The following is a 20,530-nucleotide window of genomic DNA, read 5'->3' as shown; positions in this document are numbered from 1 at the left end:
CAATTCTTAGGCTGAAATTGATCAAGATAGCACTGACTTCACTTTGCTACAAAATCATCTCCAGTCTGTGTTAGCTTGACAGTTGTACTCTAAAATGGTGCATTTCATTTGGATAAGTAGCTTCATATTTAAAAAACCATTTAATATGAAATGACTTCCACTAACTGACCTGATTGTGAAATCCTGTTCTTTCAGATTAGGAGGAAGGACACTTCAGTCATGTTTACTATGGCAATATAACCAGTCCTGATACTTCTATTAAGTCATAGAATACACAACTAGGAAACACTGCAGCTTTATTTAGCTGTTATCGCAATAAGCTACTTAATTTACTGGCGGACCAAAAAAAGGCAAACTGAGAATTTAATAGGCTTTTATCAATATATTAAAAAAGTCTTTAGTTGTTCAAGTTTCACATATATTCAAGAAATGTTTACCTAGGAGGCATAATTGATATAATTTGAGTGTTCTCCTTATAAAATATAATTTTTTTGTAATATCCCCAAAGACACTAACCATGAACAAAAGAAATAAGGGTAAATTTTGTAATAGAAGAGTCCTGTGGTTAAAATTAAAGTGCCATAAAAATTTGGCCCAAGGATAAAGAACTTCAGACCTTGTGAAATCTTCGTTTAGTAACATTTGGCTGTATTTCTAAATGGGGGAAGAAGGTAAATAATACCAAAATTATTGTGGTCACCAATTTATAAAACCATCATTATTTCAAAGCTAATTGTAAGACTTCAAAAGTTTAAAAAATAGTAATCTGTTGGTTAGTTGCAACTTACTAAACTGTAAAGGGTATTCTCCTTTTGGTGCCCAGGCCTCAAAACATTTTAAATACACTGCCTGAACATTTGCACCCCCTAGCTGTCAGAACTCAAACACAGAGATTTTTATCTCCTCTGCATACCTGTTATGATAAAAATTTTATCCACATAGGCTGAAAAATACCTCAAAAGTAAACTTCAATTGATACATCTACCCAATTGATTCATTTTGTCTGCACTCACACAACTCAGCCTCTTCAGGCTGGTCATCCCATGCACAATACCCACACAAGAAAAACAAGTTAAAAATAAAAGTCACAACTCCATGTGCTATTTAAGCTGAATATCCAATTATAAATTGGTAGATTGAACTGTCTTAAATAAGATGTTTTAGCAATCTTGTTAAAAAAATTCTTGGGCAAAATATATCTGATTTTTAAAAACACCTCAAGATTTTAAAAAAACACCTGTATATACAACTTATAGGAACCTTGAAATAGGCTTACAAGGTTTTAATCAAGGTATTTACATACCAAGTGATATAAAGGAAAAAAAGGGGAAAAAATCTAATTTCCAGTGACATTTTAAAATGTACTAATGCATCAAATATTTGTACGAAATTAAAATTTAAGGCTTTTTCTGTATAATTTGTGTAGTTTTAATTTTACATAGTAGCCAACCTGGAAATGTCAGTCTTAAATATTCTTATCAATCCATTGCATTCAATGCAGTGGAGTGTGTTAAGTGTTACTTTAAATAATTACACTGTTGCTACTTCTATGTTGAAGCATGCTTTTGAAACACTGTAGTTACTTAATATTTACAAAGTATATCATCTAAACCATGTAAAAGCACAAGTATGACTGCCTGACTTTAATACAAACACCATACTTGGCATTTCCCCCCCAAATGAAATGTCATTTACTACAGTTTTAATAACACTTCTTAAAGTTTTAAAAATATGTCTTAATGTGGATCACCACTACCATTTGCTCAAAGTAACTCAGACAACACTGTTCCTTATTTAGTAGGTTGCAGCAGTCTGGTGTCAGTTTCTTTAGGCATAGATTGTAAATGTTTCCTCCAAAATGACTCCAAAACCATGCATTTCTTCTCCAAATCACACTTTTTTCTGCTGACTTCGAATGTGGTCCACCTCAGGGGAGGGGAGGGGAGTATCAAGGTTCAGGATGAACTTATATGTGATTCCCAGTTTTTCACGATCCTCCCTTTTTTTTGCTCTTTTAAAAACACAGTGAGTTAAAATACTGAACAGCAAGATAAAAATGGAATAGTATCTAAGAATCAAAATGTATTACCCATTTCTCCTATTATATCAAAATTGGTAGTCAGAATTGTCTTTATTGACTTTATTTTAGTTTTTGTACACAAAGAAAAATCATGTTCATATCCATCATGAACAAAAACTTAAAAAGGCAGAACTAGAAGACATGTGTCCTTCACCAAAGCAAAGCTGTGTTAAAGGTTCCAAACATTTCCATTTTTAAAATAAATATTTTCATTTTCCGATGTCTACTTCCATGTCTTCTGAGTGTCACAGGAAACCGAAGCATTCATGAATTACAATTTTGTTTCGAGTCCCAGCTCACTGTGTTTGGTAACTTGCCATACCATATCCAGCTTGGTTAGGAGGAGGTATTACAGGGGGAGGAGCTTGTCCTTGGGGAGGCTGAGCACCAAATCCACCCATCCAAGCAGCAGAAGGTGACTGACTGAAGAAATAAATGAAATGTTTAGCAACACAAAGGAAAAATTACCTATACATTGCTACAAAAATCAAGCAGAGCCTAATCACAGAATAGACAATAAGAAATCAACAAACCTATAACAAAGAGCAAAGAAATAAATGATACATAGCTACATATGTAGAATATATATTCCAATATTAGTCTTAAGTTTTTGTGATAACGACAACTTAACACAATGACTCCTTGAAGAGCATCTCAAAACTAATTTCTAAAAAATGACAAATGATTCAACACATCATCTGCCTATCATATATTGCACATGGTATGCAAATTCACAAGAAATCTTAAAAACACAAGTTCATCTTGGAAAGAGAAAGAAGGAGTGAAAATAATAGTCTGCACTAGCCTAGGAGGAAAAAAGTACAAGGGACCAACCCGCTCCACCAACAAAGGAAAAAAAGCAAGCTACTTGGTATCAGATAAATCTGAGTCTTCTCACTTAAGCCAACAGACATAAATCATTGAATTTCTGAACATATCTAGACAAAGTTATCTTTTCCATGCAAAACTAAACAAGTAGATAATACATTAAGAAGGTAAATCAAAAGCTACCAACTGCTTACAGAGGTAGGACACACCAAAAGTTACCCCAACCTCCCTTTTCCCGTAGGTAATAAAGAGCACATTTTTAGCATCATAAATCACTTTTCTAAAATGCTTATAATTCCAAATAGTTCAAGGTATGTAATTTAAATAGATTCTCCCCAGGAAGACACACTCTTATTTCTTTTGTCAGAACCGTATCTGTTTCTGTACTAGACAAATACAAACTTACTCTACTCCAAATCCTTGTTGGTTCCATGGCTGCCCGTATACTCCGTAAGGCGGTACTTGCCACCCATTTGCCATGTATTGTCCGTACTGTTGTGGGTTCCCATAAACTTGGCTCCACTGGCCCCACTGACTATAGTCGACCTAGGAAAAAAGCAAGTTACTCTTTTAGGGAACAAGTAGGAAACACAGTATTTGAAGAAAGTGGGACACAAGGAAAAGAAAAACTAAGTAAGCACCCTTATGTGAATAGGACTCTGTTATTTATCATTGTCTAAGTTTATTGGGGTGGTGACACCTGTGAAAAGAAAGTATTAAGATTCAGTTAATACCGCAAAATAATCACTTTTGAAATAGCATTAATAAAATCAACTGAAAGCAGCTATCTGCTTTTTGTTGTTGTTTATTTTACAGTTTCTCAAGTTTTTATGTAGATAATGTAAGATGGAAACTTTAAAAAGTGCTATGAAAAATGGAATTACCTGTTGGAAATTTTTAGTCATATCAGGAGATTCTTTACCCCAATAGCATTTAACGACATGTCCTTCAATCGTAGTGCCATTCACCGAAACAATGGCATGGGCCGCACTTTCGTGGGTTGAAAATCTGAGAGGAAGATAATGAGTTTTTTCTTTTTTTAAAGAAACTTAACACACTAGATAACACAGACACTCTTTAGTTTATAACTGTCAACTTGGTATTGGTATCCTAAGGTACACTCTATAGATAGTTGAAAGTTCTACATTGCAAAGAAGTACGAAAATAACAAAATCTGATACCTGAGCGGATCAAATAATGTAACTGAAAGGAATGGATCAAATGTAAGGGTAATAATATCACAAGTAGAATTTTACCTGACAAATGAATAGCCCTTCTCTGGAAAAACTCTTATTTCCATGATTTGTCCAAATGGTGAGAATGTCTGTCTCATAAGCTGATCTGAAAAACAAAAACATATGGATAAAATATTTAAAGCTCACGTTTATCATGAAAGTGGTACTAACAGTGATGAAGCTCCACAGAGAAGGGGGTTAGAAAACCGAACACTGTACCTGTTAACCCAGAAGCAATTCCTCCACAGTACACAGTACAATTTTTTGGACTTGACTGGTTTACTACATCTTCAAATCTCAGTTGCTTAGTGTTATCTATATGCAGAAACAAAACATGTTGACAGCTGTACAGTATTATAAAACTGATTACTATATATTACTTAACATATGCTTCATTTAGGGGAGAAAATGGAATTTTTTTTTCTTGACACTATGATTTGCTCTATAAAATCAGCTGATTCACAGCTCCAAATACACTTATATATCAAAGCTCAATTATTTTCAGACAATTAAATTTAAGATGAAATGAGTCTTACGATGCTAATAAAATTTTAAGAAATTAAGACAATACTAGCACATGATTTTGTGAATTACACTTAATTTTAACACATACAATAGACACATCTTACTTTCTTGTGTACTTTTAGGTGCAGGTGGTTTACGTGTGGCCCAATTGGTTCTGATTTGACGACCACCCAACCACTGACCTCCCATATGCACAATTGCATTTTCTGCATCCTGTGGAGAAAAAAGAGAAAGAAAGAGCAATTACAAACACAGAAAACAGTCATATATAAAACCCAGTAAGATGAAACAAAATGCTGACACTGCTGGATTCAATAAATCTTATCAGTAAATGAACTCACTAAGCATCCTAAACAAACAAAACTGAACTAGCATCACAAGAAAATGATCTGAATTGAGTGGTTCATAAAAGCTATTATTATTTATAGATTTTAAAACACCAGCACAGCACTTAAGCATTATGGAAAATTTATCGTAATTCAAATATGCAAGGAAAAATCACAATCCCATTGATTGAAAACAACAAAAAACAAGCAGAAATCCTACAAGATGAAGTTGTTTTCAAACAATTTTATGAATGATTTGTAATACAACTTTTACTGAAGAATATGTAAAAATTCTAATGTTATAGTCTAAATCACCTACCCCCACCCCAGAAATCCACATTCTAGTAAAATGGATAACTATGATACAAGATTAAAGACTCATTTTAAGAAAGAAGACTTCAGCATTGCTATAGAATGCTTTTAAATGGCTGCCACCAATAAAAAATAAGTTGAGATTCTCACAATTAATGTGAATTTGCAATGAATCTAAGTAAAAAAAGAATACAACTCCTGCCTTTTGTTTTACTGCTTCAATAAAATGTAGGTAATTTAAGTGGCTGAAACTATTCTAAAATGCTAATACCAAAGCCCACTTTATTATATTATAGTTAATGCAAATCCTTAGATAGTTTGGTGCCTTTCTTAAAGAATACATGTGAAAATCAAGATGAATAGCTTTAATTTTCATTTACATAATTTGCTGTCGTCATTAATATCCCAGCTACAAAAGTATGAATAATAATTAAAAAGTTAAAACAGAGATTTTCATGGTTAAAACTAAATATAATTCAACTTCCCTCCAAATTCTGAGCTTGGTTCATTTGTCCTAGTCTTGAGCTTTACTTCTAACACATCTTACCCTCACCAATGTACAAATGCAACTTTAATACTATTCCTTAAATTGGCCTATCTTTCCCCAGTTATTTATTTCCAAGATTATGAAAAAAGAATGAATTATTCTCTATTATTAAAACACACAAAATTACATAAAAGCTGTGTTTGCAGTTAACATCTGAAAATGTTCAAGTTTGAAATTAATTTCTGACGAAATCTTTTAAACTGAGTTGAAAGAACGTACCAGTTTGTTATAAAAAGATACAAAACCATAGCCTTTGGATTTTCCAGTTGCCATGTCTTTAACTACTCGGGCATCCCTGTGAAAAGAAGCACAGCTAAATGAGGGAAGTAAGAGTCATCCTCAAAATAAAAACTAAAAGGAACCACACACACTGTATTGTGAGCATTTTTTTTTTAAATAAAATTTCAGTTAGCCCTAATTAACTATAGCCATTCCTGTACTCTCCCTAACGCTTCTTTACCTGTTAGAAAAAAGCAGTAGGACAAAAACATGTAATAAACATGCAACCTAATCAAATAGCCTGTGCTTTCTAATATAAATGCTCAAATTTGAAGATTAATAGGAACAATAGTTTCCTTTTCTAATATTCTATTGGCTAGTGTCTGCTAAGGTTTACTGATTCTATAAATTACTGTCACAATGCTAACTACTTTACCATGCAAACTCTAAATAGTTAAATGTCTTCTGCCTAGTGATACAAAATATATGAAATATTAAAAAATTGAAAAAGAGGAAAAAATAGGAATTAAAAAGGCATACATGGCCTGTTAACAGATTTCTTTATTTTTCTTGGTCAATTCTCTACCATCATTTTGGAGTTTGGGCAGCTGTAAATTTTGAAAAATTGACATTTTCAGAAATTTAAGAAAGGAGAATAAAAAACTAACAACAATGCTAAGCACACCAGTACGAAAACAACAAATTTACACAGAAATTTTAGTGAGTAAGTTAAAATGATTGGAAATATAGAACTCCACTGAATATAGAATGTTAAAATGTAAATACTAAAATATGTATATATAAATAATGTATAATAAGAATAAATAGAAATGAGAAAAAAATCTACAACTGAGTTCCAGTGTGCACAGTTCCTTGCAGTTAGCCTTCAAGATCCTGTCCATTCTTATGAGCAATTCTGCAAAATAACCAGAATGCTATTACTTTTAATTGTGACTTGGACTTTAGAAAAATTGTAGGTCTCAGGTATAAATAAAGATTGAAAAACAGCAACCTGTATTATTTTTTTATACTGATTTTTAAGACAGTACTACTTACCACATTTAGAGATTAAAAAGCAAAGCAAATATCAAAATAGAAAATTAAGAATTAAACCTTTCTTTCAAATAAATTAAATCTATAGAACAACAAATTGTATACAGAAAAATACTGTTGTTCTTAGTTGAAACATACTCCTGTAAAGTAATACTAAAACATTTAACTTCTAAATTTTAGTAATAGTAAAACATTTCTATAGGAAATAAATACATAAAATAAACATCTTAATCAGAAAGATAAATTTTGATAAACATTTTATAGAACTTATAACCACTTTTAATTTCCCAATATATTTGATCAACATACAGTGAAATTTGATCATAAACTTTGTTAAAAATCAAACCACATCTGGGCCCCAACTAGCAAATTAAAATAGCACTACCAACAAAAAGCTACTAATTAATCCCACATTTATGGCTCAGACACTGAAACATTTTAATACGATAATATACTACTTTTCAGCTAAAAAAATCAAAACACATTTATCATTATAATTAAACATACGCATTTCCAATTTAACCACAATACACCCACAGATTGATCTACTTGCCGCATTTATAAACTCTTATAAAAGTTTAATACACAGTATAAATCATTTATTTTTGGTTAATCCATTATCTTTAACCACCAAATGTTGAAAACATTTGACAAAGTTGGACTTTATAATAGGTTTTACTACCCAAACATCTGCTTCAAAGATAACAAACAATCACTTAAAAATTATTATACACAGGATTAGATGAAAACAAGACCCCAAAACATTAAAATGACATTAACATTTTTAACAACTACTAATCAAAACAACAAAACAAACAAACAAACAAAAAAATCACACTGGGGAAAGAAAAGCTTAATTCTGATACAAATTAATCATATACAATTTTGCCTATCACTACTGAGTATAGTATTGATTATGATACTTACGATATTTTACCAAAGGGGGCAAATGCTGATTTGATATCTTCTGTTGTAATTTCTGGACTCAAGTCCCCAACAAACACATGGAAGTGATCTGAAATCAAAGCATGTGGTAATCAAATACTTAAGAAATCAGCTACTAAACCTTTTATAGGCAACACTAAGGGAAGAAAAACCCTATTTAAGCTGGTAATGCTGCCAGGATAATTTCAGAACTCTTCCACAGTAAAATGCAGCAGGCGTACTTACTGGAAGTATCTTTTTTCTGGCTACTTGGTGTTGTTGCCCAGTTTACTTTGACCTCCTAAAAATAAAGATTATATTTAATACAATTATTAGACATGTCATAATGAATCATAACACTTACCACTTATCAAATCACTTAATAAGCAGGATAATTTTTGTAAAAGCACTAGGCTGAATAAAGCAAACGATCACTCAGCAGAGCTGAATATTTGTTTAAAAACTTGCTAAGAAAGAATACAAACTAATTTGACATGCAAACACATACACTCATCAGGTGCCATCATTCTGTTATCTTACCTTCCCCAAAATTTTTCTCCCATTCATAGCAGCTAATGCAGCAGCTGCATCTCTGTGTTCATAAAATTCCACAAAGCAATATGGGTCATTGCTTGTATGCTGCAAAACAGAAAATCCAACAGAAGAGTTGACCCTTCTGCTATCGGGTTGCTGAGAAGAAAATCCAGGAGAAAACATTACTGATAGCTAGGAAAGTACAGGTGAGATTGCAAAAGCTTATGAAAGCCTAATACTTCAAAAATAAGATTTATAGCTACACCTCACTTTGTACCTCAGAATAGTGTTGTACTCCAACAGAACTATCAAAGCAGTGTAGAAGCATGACTCTCAGTATTAAATCAAAATATAAAAATAAAAAAAAATAAAAATATAGAATTCTGGTGAAGTGTGATAAATATAAAATAGAAGATTATATTAGACCAAACAAAACCTCAGGCTCAGTTTTGATAGATAAGGACCACTTCCTTACCACTGCTCTTCTCTCCCAACATTATTTTCAAAAGGATGAATTCTATTTATGCATCATAGTCCTTCATTAACTGTAGCCCACAACTATAAAAAATACAGAAATGAACCAACTTTAAAAACTTTACTCCTGATCAAAACTAGTATTAGCACTACATATGATGAAACAAGACCATGTATTTTTTTTCTAGAAAAGTAAGAAATGAGAAAAATAGAAAAAGTGCAGATCTTTCAAAATAGTCTATTGTATTGGAGGAAATTGTATGTACTTTGAATTTGGTATTCAAAGATAGAAAAATACATTAGTTATAAAGAAAAATATTTCTGGAAATGTGTCTAAATAAAATATTCCAGGACAAAGCTACAATTTTATATCACAAACATACTGCTAAGAAATCTTTATTGAATATATTCTACATCATTATGCTTAACAGTAGTTGACAAATAGATACTTATAAAGACGGTGAGAAAGTAGTTCTACCTAAGTTATAGCAACTCGACCACCTAACCAAAATGGAAATAAAATTTATAAAACTGCAACCAATACTGGAGAGCTACACAACTGTACAAATGTATTTTTCACATAAGGTTAAAAACATTAATTACTTTTCAGTGTAAAATGCCCTAAAAAATAATATTTAAAATGTGGAATTCTAGTTGCACTTACAAGGGATAAAAATACCAGATAAAATAAAGATCTTTTCAACAACCACAGTTTTTCATTCCAGGAAAGTTTTAGAAGAAAAATCCAAAATAAGACGTCTAAAACAATAGTGGCGAAGCAACCAGAGGCATTTCCTTGAGGGGAAAAAAAGTGTGATCATTAATACTGACAAGAAAACTATGGGCTCCCATACAAAGTCCTACTGTCCCAGTCACATGAACGCTGTTTCTTATGAGGTAGAGAAAGAAAATGGGGGAAACGACTCCAAATAAAAATATGCACTTAAATCCCTCTTGTAAAAAAGTTAATATTTACAAGTAATGAAGAAAAGACTTTAAAGGTAAATAATAAGCTAAAACTGTGCTGGTTGATTTTTCCTTTTAGTCCTACTCTTCTGCCCTGATGGCCTTTAAGGAAAACAACGATAATTGTAGGAAAACACACAGTAGCCCAGTGGTAGAGGTGTAACAGGCTCTAGTAACCTGGTCCGCTCCTGCACGCTGACTCCCGGTTTACCTAAGCAGTAGTACACAGCAGCGCGCAGATTCAATTCAACGTATGTATCTATACACACGCGCTCACACTCACATCACACTGCACTTCATCTCATTTAAGACACCAGGTTTCTGTCACATCCCAGCTGTCAGAGGAGTAAAACTCTTTTAACATTTTTCCCAGAATCGACAATATACATTTATTATAGCAAACAGGAAAAGCTAGAAACTAAACCAAACGATACCTAAAGTAAAAAAATCGTAAAACTAAGGGCAAGGAAGCGTTTTCCATATACTGAAATGAAATTCAGGAAAGGAAAATTAAATGCCTGGACAGTCTGTACTAGACTCCATGCCCTTCGGAAGCTTCCCATTTACACCACCACCAAGGGACACTAAAATTCAACTGTGTCCTTACGTAAATTACTGTTGGCACCAATTTTTGTTGGATGACAGAAAGATCAAGACAAGAGAAATCTGAGATCTTACAACTATTTACAAGCCCAAGTGTGGGAGTTATAGAGTATGGATCATTACGAAAATTCATTTCAAGTCCCCCTTCCCTCAAATGGTTGTACACGCACAGGTTTTAAAAAAACACTAAATGTTTATCAAATGTTTCACAAAAATTTTCTAGTGACTCTTTCCACTTTCTCGTATCCCATTCTCTCCTAAACCCACTCCAGGCAGCTGCCACGCCAACCAGGCCACTGGCTTCGGGTTGAACTTACCAACCACCTCTCTGCCACCTCTGTGATCCCTTTTCTGTCCTCATCTTGACTTTCAAACAGAATTCAAAACAGCTGACAATTCTCCTCCTCCTCTAAGGAGTCGCCTGTAGATTCCGCCATGCTCTCTTGGTTTTTCTCCCTCCTCACTAGAGGGTCTTTCAGAAGGCAGTTCTTCCTCCTTAACGCAAACTCTACGCGTCACTAAGTGCTGAGACGCTCGCTCCGAGGCCCCTGCACTCTTCTCCATCAGACTCGCTAGATCTAAGAACTACATCTCAACTAGAGCCACTGCTTCAGATGCTGTGCAAGCTGGCATCACCAGCCCCGGACTCTGCAGAGCTCCCAACGAGCTTATCCAAATGCCTACACATCATGTCCCCTTAGCTGTCTACTGCGCACCTCAATACAGAGCTCTTGATTCCCACCACCCCCCTCCATCCATCCTATGCCTCCCTCTGCCACGCCCATTTTAGCAAATAAATAGAATTACCATCCACACAATTGACAAACAAGAATCTCAGGGTCATTCTTGATGTCGTCTTTTCCCTTCCGTCCCACAGCCAGTCCAGTCCTATTGATTCTACCTCCAAAATATACCCCAAGTTTATCCACCTCTATCTCTGTGGCTACCATTCTGGAGAACAAGTCCACGTCATCTCCTGCTGAGACGAGTGAAATAAACCCAGCTGGTTGTCCTCCGTCCACTCTTGTCCCCGACAATCCATTCTCCACACAACTGTCATTCCCCAAATAAGAGTAACGTTAAAAATGCAAATTAGAGTACATTAACCTACTAAATACCCCACGGCCACCAGAGCAAAATCCAAACTCTGCCATGGCCTGTACAGCCGGTGATTGCAAACCCCACCTGCGCCCCTCCTACCTCGTTAGACTCACTTCCCCCCAGGTCCCTCCCCTGCTCAGGCTCCAGCTACCCTGCTCTTTAGTTCCACAAACACAGCGAGCTCATTACCAACTCCAGGCCTCTGCACTTGCACTGCCCTCTGCCTCCAGCTCTTCAGAGATGGCAGCATCTTGTTCCTCCTGTCTCAGCTCAAAGAGGCAACACCTTCCCTCACCACCGAGCCCACATAGCACCAACCCTCCAAGCATCATCAGAGAACCGTTTTCCTCTCTTCGTAGCTCCAGTGCTTTAAACAGTACCTACCACAAAGGAAATTCTGATTAATGAAAGAATAAATGAATGAATATTCAGAGACAGGAAGGAGAGAAAATATACCAGAACAGACTGATGGTTATCGTTAGTTAGGAAAAAAAGTCAAAGGCCAATTTGCTTTACAGATTTGTAACAGTTCCCCTCTGTCTCAGGATATAGCACAAACTCCTTAACACAGCTTCTGGCCCCTACCAAACACTCCTGCCTCATTTCCTGGCATCTCTGTGACTAATCCCATCCGAAACTCGAAGCTGCTATTTCTAACTTTCCCTCTCCTTCTCTCACAAGCACTCCCACTCTGTCTACCAGACTGGATCAACATTCCTTTCTCTACCTAGAATCCCTTCTTCAAATTCCTTTCTAGCCAGTTTCCATTACTATCCTTTTCAGTTTCAGCCTAGACACTGACCCCTCCAAGAAGCCCTTCTAGGCCTAAGACTGAACTAGGATCCACGGGCGGCACCTGAAACTGCTTCCACAGCATTTATTATCCTGGATCCTTAGTGCCTGTTAACTCCTCTATCTCTCTCATTAGACTGTAAAATTCTATGGGGCCAGGAACTGTCTTATTCAGCACTGTACCCCTAGCACTTACCGTAATACCTGGTACACAGCAACTACCACCAAAAAATGTGTTGAATAAACAAAAAGGAAGAAGAGAACAAACTGAAACACAAGTCACTGGGCACTGCTACAACCAGAAAAGTATGAAAAGTAGTTTTCTTTGGGGGGGGGAAGGAAAACAGAATTATCACCCTAACAATTTAAATTCCTATCTACAAAAAAGCTGCTCAGTTATTAGTATTTACTAAAAACACGAGACGCAGGCGGCTGCACTATGCTCATGACCCGATCGATGTTCTTTTACGTAAACCAATCCCGGAACTTTCAATATTAATATACACGCTCTAAATCGGTAACATCCTTACTGGAATTGTAGGAAGTTATCGTCTGAGATAAGCTGTGACGACTTTGACGAGCAGAATCACCTGACGATAACTACATCATGAAGAACGACTGTTTGAGAATAACAGCACAGGAACTTTGTGCTCAAAAATAAAAGTCCATTCCAAACCCAGTTTGTCAGCCAGATCAAAGTAATACCCCGACACAACAGACACGAATCTCTCCATCAGAATAACTTGAGGCTTACAATACTATTTTAAAATGATACTAATTAACTTGTGTATCTCAGAATGTTAAACATGCTGCAGCACATGGAACTGGGAAGACCTTACCTCTGTTATCATTTTACAGCTTTTACAGGGTCCAATCTGACTGAATAATTGAAGTATAAGGACTTCTGTCACATCTCTGGAGAGGTTACCTACGTATCTGTACAAGAAGAAGAAAAAAACATCAGCAATTTTCTTTCATCTGTGGATCTAATGTGTTATCATTTAACTCATCACCTTTTAGTTCATTTTAACTTCCTGTCTTCAATAAAAATTTTCCAATAACCCTGATCCTATGAAAGTAAGAGTAATCCTTATCTAGGAAAGCAACAAATGTTCTTAGGCCACTAAAGTACTACTTCAAAACACTTCATAAAGAACAAATCGAAGTGACTTTGCGTATTATTCTGTACCCTATATATCATTTTCTGATGTTTAGAATCAAAATAATAAAAAATTTAAACCCATCTCCAGTTTACAATTTCTAGATGTGAAACACAATTCAAAATAATGTATAACACAAACACACACACACACACACACACACACAACCACAAATATCGATTCATTAAAGCACCTGATCACAAAGGGTATTAGATATAAAGTGAGTTTATCTTAGACCCCCAACTAAAGCAATTACATGAATGAAAAACAGAATTAAAGCTACAGCAAAACACACAGAGACTGGAGGGTTTTGTTTTGTCTTGCTAAGTTACTATTGACGCTGTCTTCAATTGTTTTGTTTTTGGAGCAGGGTAAAATAATAAAACTTTCTAGCCTAAATAAAGAGAAATTCAAAAAAGTAAAAAAAAGACCACACTACCCAGAGATGACCACCTTGGTTTCTCATGTACCATGGATTTATTTTAATTTAGCTTAATAAATTGTCAAACTTTTATGTCTTTCTGGTACTCAGTGTATAATTCCTAAAATTTGCCCGTTACGAAACTCATCAAGTAAACAACAAATATAAAAATTCACAATTTCTTCAGGAAAGAAAATGGACAGAAGTTTTATTTTCCTAATACAGAACATCTGGAAACTAAGTACTGAGACCAAAATAAGCCTTGCATCTATTACCATACTAAATACATAACTGCTTTGAGATGGAACACTCTGAAAGGGAAAAACAGATTGAAAAAGGTAAGGTTACATGTAAAAAAGAAAATTATCTGATTAAGAATGAATAGCAATTTTCCAGTTCAGCTAAGAATTTCATTGCAATGGGCACTAATACCTTTCACTTACATGCTCTAAAACTGAAACACAAGCCCAATGTGACAAATTGGTTTAAGTCCACCTATGCCATCTTTTCCTTAGAATTAAAGTAGAACAGGCCCATCGGCAGGCCACGCAGTGACACACTTTTTCCAGCAAAAGTGAAAGGTTATAGGATTATGAGCTAGCCAGACAACTGCCTGTCCCTTTTTAACTCATAGGGGTTTGTGAGTATGCAAGCATGGAATAATTTCTTTTTGTACAAGGTAGACCTACCTATAGAGAAAATAAAACAAGCAAGTAACCCTGGTCTGCTAAGTGTTAAACTCATCTATAACCTAAAGTGCTAGTTAGCTCATTTTTAAGAGAATGAGTGGATAAAACTGATTTTCACATATTGAAACTAACTAGTAACAAAATTAAAATAGAATGACATTTTAACATAACAAATTTTAAATAGTTTTAAACTTGCATGCATTACTGTTTGAAACTGATTTGTTCAGGAAAAACTACATAGGCATTAATTACCTTCCACACCTAACAGTCCAATGAAAGCTGTTACTATTGCATTGGATTTTTATTCCAAGTCAACTTACTTCCAATCCCATATAGATTTTTAAAAATTGAGATATATTAACTTACATTTCCAGCACTGATGCCAAAGAGTAAACTGTTCATCGAAGTTTACAATGTCATGAAATACTTACAAAAAAAACCTAATTTTAAGGTTTTGAAAAATATTTTGAAGATATTTTGAATGTCATGAAATACTTACAAAAAAAACCTAATTTTAAGGTTTTGAAAATATTTTGAAGATATTTTGAAAAATATCTCCACTGAAAGTTCAGTGGTAAAGCAGCAAACTAAATTCCAAAAACTTATATAAAAAAGGCTTTCCACAACAACATCTTGTAGAACATCTTAATTTACCAGGGTAAAAAGGATATGTAACTCACTATCTAATCCCACCCAAATTTTACTCAAATCTCAGATTGCCTTTCCTTTACTAAGAGTTCTATAATTCATTCATTTACGTATATCTTCATTATAATGCACAGAGAATCATTTTAAAATACACTGACCCGGCAAGAATATCACCTCTTACTATAGTGAAGTGTGGTATCTTTTTTTCTTTCTAAATTATAGTTTCTACACTTCACTTTCTTTCTGCTCTGGTTATGAAGCAGTGAACATATTCCAAAGTTCCAAGTGTTTAAATACAAAATTTCTACTTGAAGAATATATATAAAAATAACAGAAAAAGACAAACAGCTCAAACTCTTGTACTGAGAGATCAAGTCAAAGAGTAAAAACATTTAGGAAATTCCAAAAAGATTTTTTAACTCGTGGGGAAAAAAAAAAAAAGGCATACCTTAGGTCTATTTTGTCTTCTAAGAACAGGAGCTGTAGAAACTAAAGCATTAAAAATGGAAAATGATGCCTTTACCCCTAAACATCAGGGTTAAAATCCAATTTGAGAGACTAGAAACTTGGCAGTTAAACAGTAAGCAAAAGTTCACATTGCCAAACTACTTCCCATGTCCAACTGGGCAGAATTTTAAGTTAAGAATATCATGCCTTTCAGAAGACTTAATCACACTTTTCCAAATCTGAATGTGCTCTCACTCTGAAAAGAGTAGCCCTACCAAGGCTGAAATTACCAGCACTTTTACACAAGGTACTGTAGCCAAATTTATATGAAAGTAACATTTTTGCTTTTGTTCTTGACAAGTTCCGGTATTAAGAGGGGAGACTGCAACAAGACCCTTCAATGGGCCTCTCAGGAATTAATCAACTGGTCAGTATTTCCTATTAGGAAGGAGGCAAGGTGGAAGAAAGGTGCAGGAGGTACAGGTAAACTGACCTACTACATAGGGATAGCGACACACACACATACATTTTAAAGGAAAAAAGAATATGATTAAGTTGAACAAAGGGCTTAATTACAGCCACAATAAAGCCAAATCCACGGTATAGCTTGTCAATTTTATAATGGGATTTAATAGCATTTTCTTCTGCTATTGCCCTTAGCTGTTCAGATTATACTCTAAATCACTGGTTTATTTCCTCCTTTTGACTGAGTATCAGAAAGAACAGCCTTAAAGGGTGGCATTGCCTCACATGGTATAATCCCAGATCCACAATTCCTATTTATTTTGGTGCACCGGATAGGTGAAGAAAATAAACTACAGTAGGACCCCGTTATAACTTAACGTCGTATTACAGATTCTGTGGATCTAATCACTGCACTCAAAGCTACCCGCAACACAAGTCTAAAGTGTGTCCTACAAGGTAGGTGTCAGGAAGCGCTGGTCCAACACCAGCATTACACAGCATGATCGCCTTTGTTTGTTTTGTTAGCTCACCAGTTACCCAATACATATTACCCCCAAATAAATGTCAAATGATAACAGAGAGCATCAGAAAACAGACCTTTAAAGCAACTACATGACAAATAAACTTTAGGCTCAATATCAAGGCAATTCTATACTACTTTAAATACCATCAAATAAATTAGTAATACTGTAGGTAATGAATATTTAAAGACCTACCTAGGCTATAAACACCATATTGTTTTCTGATGATAGAACCATATGTCTTAGCTTGTGTGTGTCTGCAGGAAAAAAACCTCACTAGTAACACACAGGCATTTTAAGAAAACAATTTAAGATAAGCTTTGTTAAGAGTACATTCTTTTAAAACATATTAGCCATTTGAAAACCTAATCCATAGATCACAATGTAAATTAAAAGGACCTCCATAAATAAACTAACAAAATAAAACACTACTAGCTATTAACCTTTAAAGTCGTATTCAAAGTTTTCATCATGTTACTTGTATCTAAAGAACCCTTTAAGGAGAAATATGTAAAATGAACACTTAAAAACACTACTATGCATTATTTTTATTAAATCTGACCAAAAATCCCAATTGTGAAACATCTGCTTTTATCTCAAAACTTTGCATTTGAAGGTTTTAAAAAATATTTAAAATCCACAGACTGCACCATGTTTGGCAGTCATGTCTGCCTATAATTTTAAATAAATCAAGACTTTAATTAAAAAAACGGACTTAATACTAATTTAATGAAAAGAAGTATAATCATTGTAAAATGTTTGAGTACCTCTTATGTTCCAGGCAGAACTAAGTGCTGCAGGGGTAAGACCTAGGAAGATGTACCACTCCTTGTCTAAAAAAAAAAAAAAACACAACCCTTCCCATGAGAAGAGAGGGAGAAGGAAAAAGGAAGACAGAATAGTAAGCATGTACTGATATACAGGTACACCAAAGCTCAAGATGATTCCTCAGTCATATGCATACATGTCACATTTTTAGACAACTGTAAATATAGACAACTAAGTGTGTTTCAGAAAAAGAACAGGAGATTGGAGAAGACAGAGGTAAGAAGTAAGTGACAAAGAAGTCAGCTTATTAATCTATTGGAGAAAGTCTAAGACATGGAGATGAAGACTTGGCTGATATAAAGATAGTTACATGAATTAAAGGTACTGAAATAGCAAATTATTAGTACAGCAAAAACAGGAATTTCTCTTCACAAGCAACAGATAAATACAGTTAATGAGAAATATGCCATGGAAATTTATCAATTATTCAACTGCTATTATGATGCAATGATGACATTTCAGATTTTTAGATACAATGTAACTTTTATCTTCTTTTAACTACATGCTAGCCAGGCTCTAAAGCCACCTTTCCCACAGGATTCCACCAAAGTACACATGGCTAACTAAATACCAAGCCTTGGCTTCAACAGATGTTAAATGACAAATTTCAAGTTTGTCCCAACTCTCTTTTCTGGGAAAAGAAGGCCAAAATGGAAGACAGCACACAACAAACAAAAAAGTTTCACTAAGCAGGCTTTTCATGCAAGCATTGGATGCACACAAGGTGGCCTCCAATTCTCAAAACAGGATGGTAAATACTTTAGTGAGATATCAAAGAAACAGGAATAAAAAAGTGCAAGCCCTCCCCCCAAGACAAACTAAACAAAAACAAAAAACCAAACCTGTACCAGTATGGAACAGATACCTATTTGCTTTACTGAACGGACTTTCCTTGGTAGGTCTGAAGAAATGGGCACCTAGACAAACTTCCTGAGTACCCATCCACCTTCATTTATTCCCCAGAAAGTAATTTCCCCATCAGATAGCAGAGCCAAGTGAACTACGATCATATCAATACCAAGCAGAGGCAAGACAAAACAGAGCAGTGATTTAACTCCTTGTACTCGAGGTAGGTGTGTTGAGCTTCAAGAGATTAGGAAAACCGAAGGCTAAATGTAAACATTTAATTAGAAACTCCTCAGACTTTTTTTTTTTTTTTTTTTAAATGCAGGAAAAAGAAAGGAGTGCTACACTGTCCGGAAAGGAATGCAAATGCTGAGTCATCAGTCTTCATTAGGAAGGAAACTCGAATAAGCGGTTGGAAGATGAAATTCATTCATTAGATTGGGCATCAGGTGAAAAGCAACAGCAAGACAGAAGAAAGAGCGCTCACAAGACACACATCGAATAGCGGATACAGACATCATTTTATCCAACTCTGAAGGTCTCGACGCACAGATTAAAAAGAGGTAACACCAAAAGGACAAAAGCAGTTTAACAACTGGTTGTCACTTTAGCGTAGGCAGTGCTCAAAGTAAACTTCGTTATCCCAGAAGGGAAAGATGCTCCGGTGGCAAAAGACATCCCTTCTGCACTTCAAAAGTAGCAGGCGCTCGGCAAGTGTTTCTGACAGCGTGGGCGGGGGCACGTGGGGCAGAAAGAGAGTCGGGGCTCAAGTGGCAAGAGTGTTCGGCTTCCTCCGAGAGCTCAGCTTGGGAAGGTGGAGGGACTGAGTGCTAATTCCTCCGGGCCCGCAGGGGATGCGGCTGCGGTCCCACCCCCAGGCCCACCTCCACCAGGCCCTGCCCCCATGGGGACAGCTCCCGGCCCAGCCTAGGGCCCCGAAAGCAAAGGGAGAGCAGGAGCTCTCCCGGGCCTGACAGCCTCTGCTGTGCAGAAACCCGGCCTAAGAAAGGTGTGCAAAGAAAGGCGCGAGCGGAAAAGGTCGACACAAGACCCAGGCCCCAGGAAGTGACTGTGGGAGAAGGGAGGGCTTCCTTTCCAAGGAAAAGGGGACAGATGAGGAAAGCACTAGGCGTCCGCGCCACCTCGGCCAGGGAGCCGCCGAGAGTCCCGGCTTCGGCCCAGCTCTCCTGCTCCCTCCCACAGCGTCCCGCGGTGCCCGGGCCTCTCGGCGCCTGGCACCCCCATCTCGGGTACTCACAGAGTCCGGGGCTGCCCGTCGTCTTCCATCATGGTGGGTGCGACGGAGCGATCCCGGGACAAGGGGGAGGGCAGGGCTGGGGAGGGGAGGGGGTGGGGAGGAAGGGGAGGGGGCTCCGGGCACCAGCTGGGGACAGAGGAAAAGGCACCGAACCCTGCACTCGGGGTCTCTCCCCCCAGCCCGCTCCGGACACTGCGCTCCAACCAGGAGCAGGAGGAGGAGGAGGATGAACAAAATGGCCGCCGCCACCAGCCAGGCAGGAAACGGGGCAGAGCGCAGGCGCGGCCCGCCAGGTCACCGCTCAGGCCAGCCGCGACGGCCTGCAAAGGGAATAACTGAGTAGGGAGAAAAACTGAGGAAACCCTGTGCCCGGTCACGAGGGATCACGTCGTCACTGTGCGCCTGCTGGGCGGCTGAAACCCAGCCAGCTCAAGAAGACAGCGAGTAAAAAGACAACTGTCGTGAAGCTGAAGTCTCTGGGAATTGCGGTCCTGGAATCGAGAGAGAGAGAAGCAGTTCTCCAGAGGACTTCTGGGAACTGTAGTCCAAAGGAGACAGTCGGCGCCCGCGCCGCCCTGGGACGCGAAGAAGAGACTTCTGGGTAGTGTAGTCGTACGTGAGGAAGTGAGGCGACCAGGAAGTCGGTGTGCTGGGTGGGGAGAGGGAGAATGAGGGCGAGGTTAAAAGGCAAGGAAAGGAGGTGGGAGAAAAAAAACAAAAAAAAACAC

General features: G+C 36.6%; 1 protein-coding gene across 8 annotated transcripts; it reads right to left on the bottom strand.

Moving 5' to 3' along the window:
- Positions 1-2,125: 2,125 nt before the first annotated feature.
- Positions 2,126-20,311, bottom strand: TIAL1 (TIA1 cytotoxic granule associated RNA binding protein like 1). Of its 8 annotated transcripts, none has more exons than XM_019725284.2 (14): positions 19,803-20,289; positions 17,638-17,703; positions 17,066-17,127; positions 13,359-13,455; positions 8,590-8,739; positions 8,296-8,350; positions 8,053-8,140; positions 6,073-6,148; positions 4,773-4,881; positions 4,363-4,458; positions 4,165-4,249; positions 3,793-3,916; positions 3,315-3,454; positions 2,126-2,503 (listed from the first exon to the last, which is right to left on the bottom strand). In XM_019725284.2, exons 4-14 carry the CDS (start codon positions 13,368-13,370, stop codon positions 2,377-2,379), a joined length of 1,062 nt encoding a protein of 353 aa, XP_019580843.1. In that variant the 5' UTR covers positions 13,371-13,455; positions 17,066-17,127; positions 17,638-17,703; positions 19,803-20,289; the 3' UTR covers positions 2,126-2,376. The 8 variants fall into 8 exon arrangements, with proteins under 8 accessions (XP_019580843.1, XP_019580845.1, XP_074195076.1 ...); XM_019725286.2 differs by having other exon boundaries at positions 8,590-8,688; positions 19,803-20,288; XM_074338975.1 differs by lacking the exon at positions 17,066-17,127 and having other exon boundaries at positions 8,590-8,688; positions 19,803-20,294.
- Between the last annotated feature and the right edge of the window lie 219 nt (positions 20,312-20,530).

This window comes from Rhinolophus sinicus, linkage group LG07, assembly GCF_036562045.2.
Source record: "Rhinolophus sinicus isolate RSC01 linkage group LG07, ASM3656204v1, whole genome shotgun sequence".
In the NCBI taxonomy this organism is placed as follows: Eukaryota; Metazoa; Chordata; class Mammalia; order Chiroptera; family Rhinolophidae; genus Rhinolophus; species Rhinolophus sinicus.
This window is presented reverse-complemented; position numbering and strand designations above follow the sequence as displayed.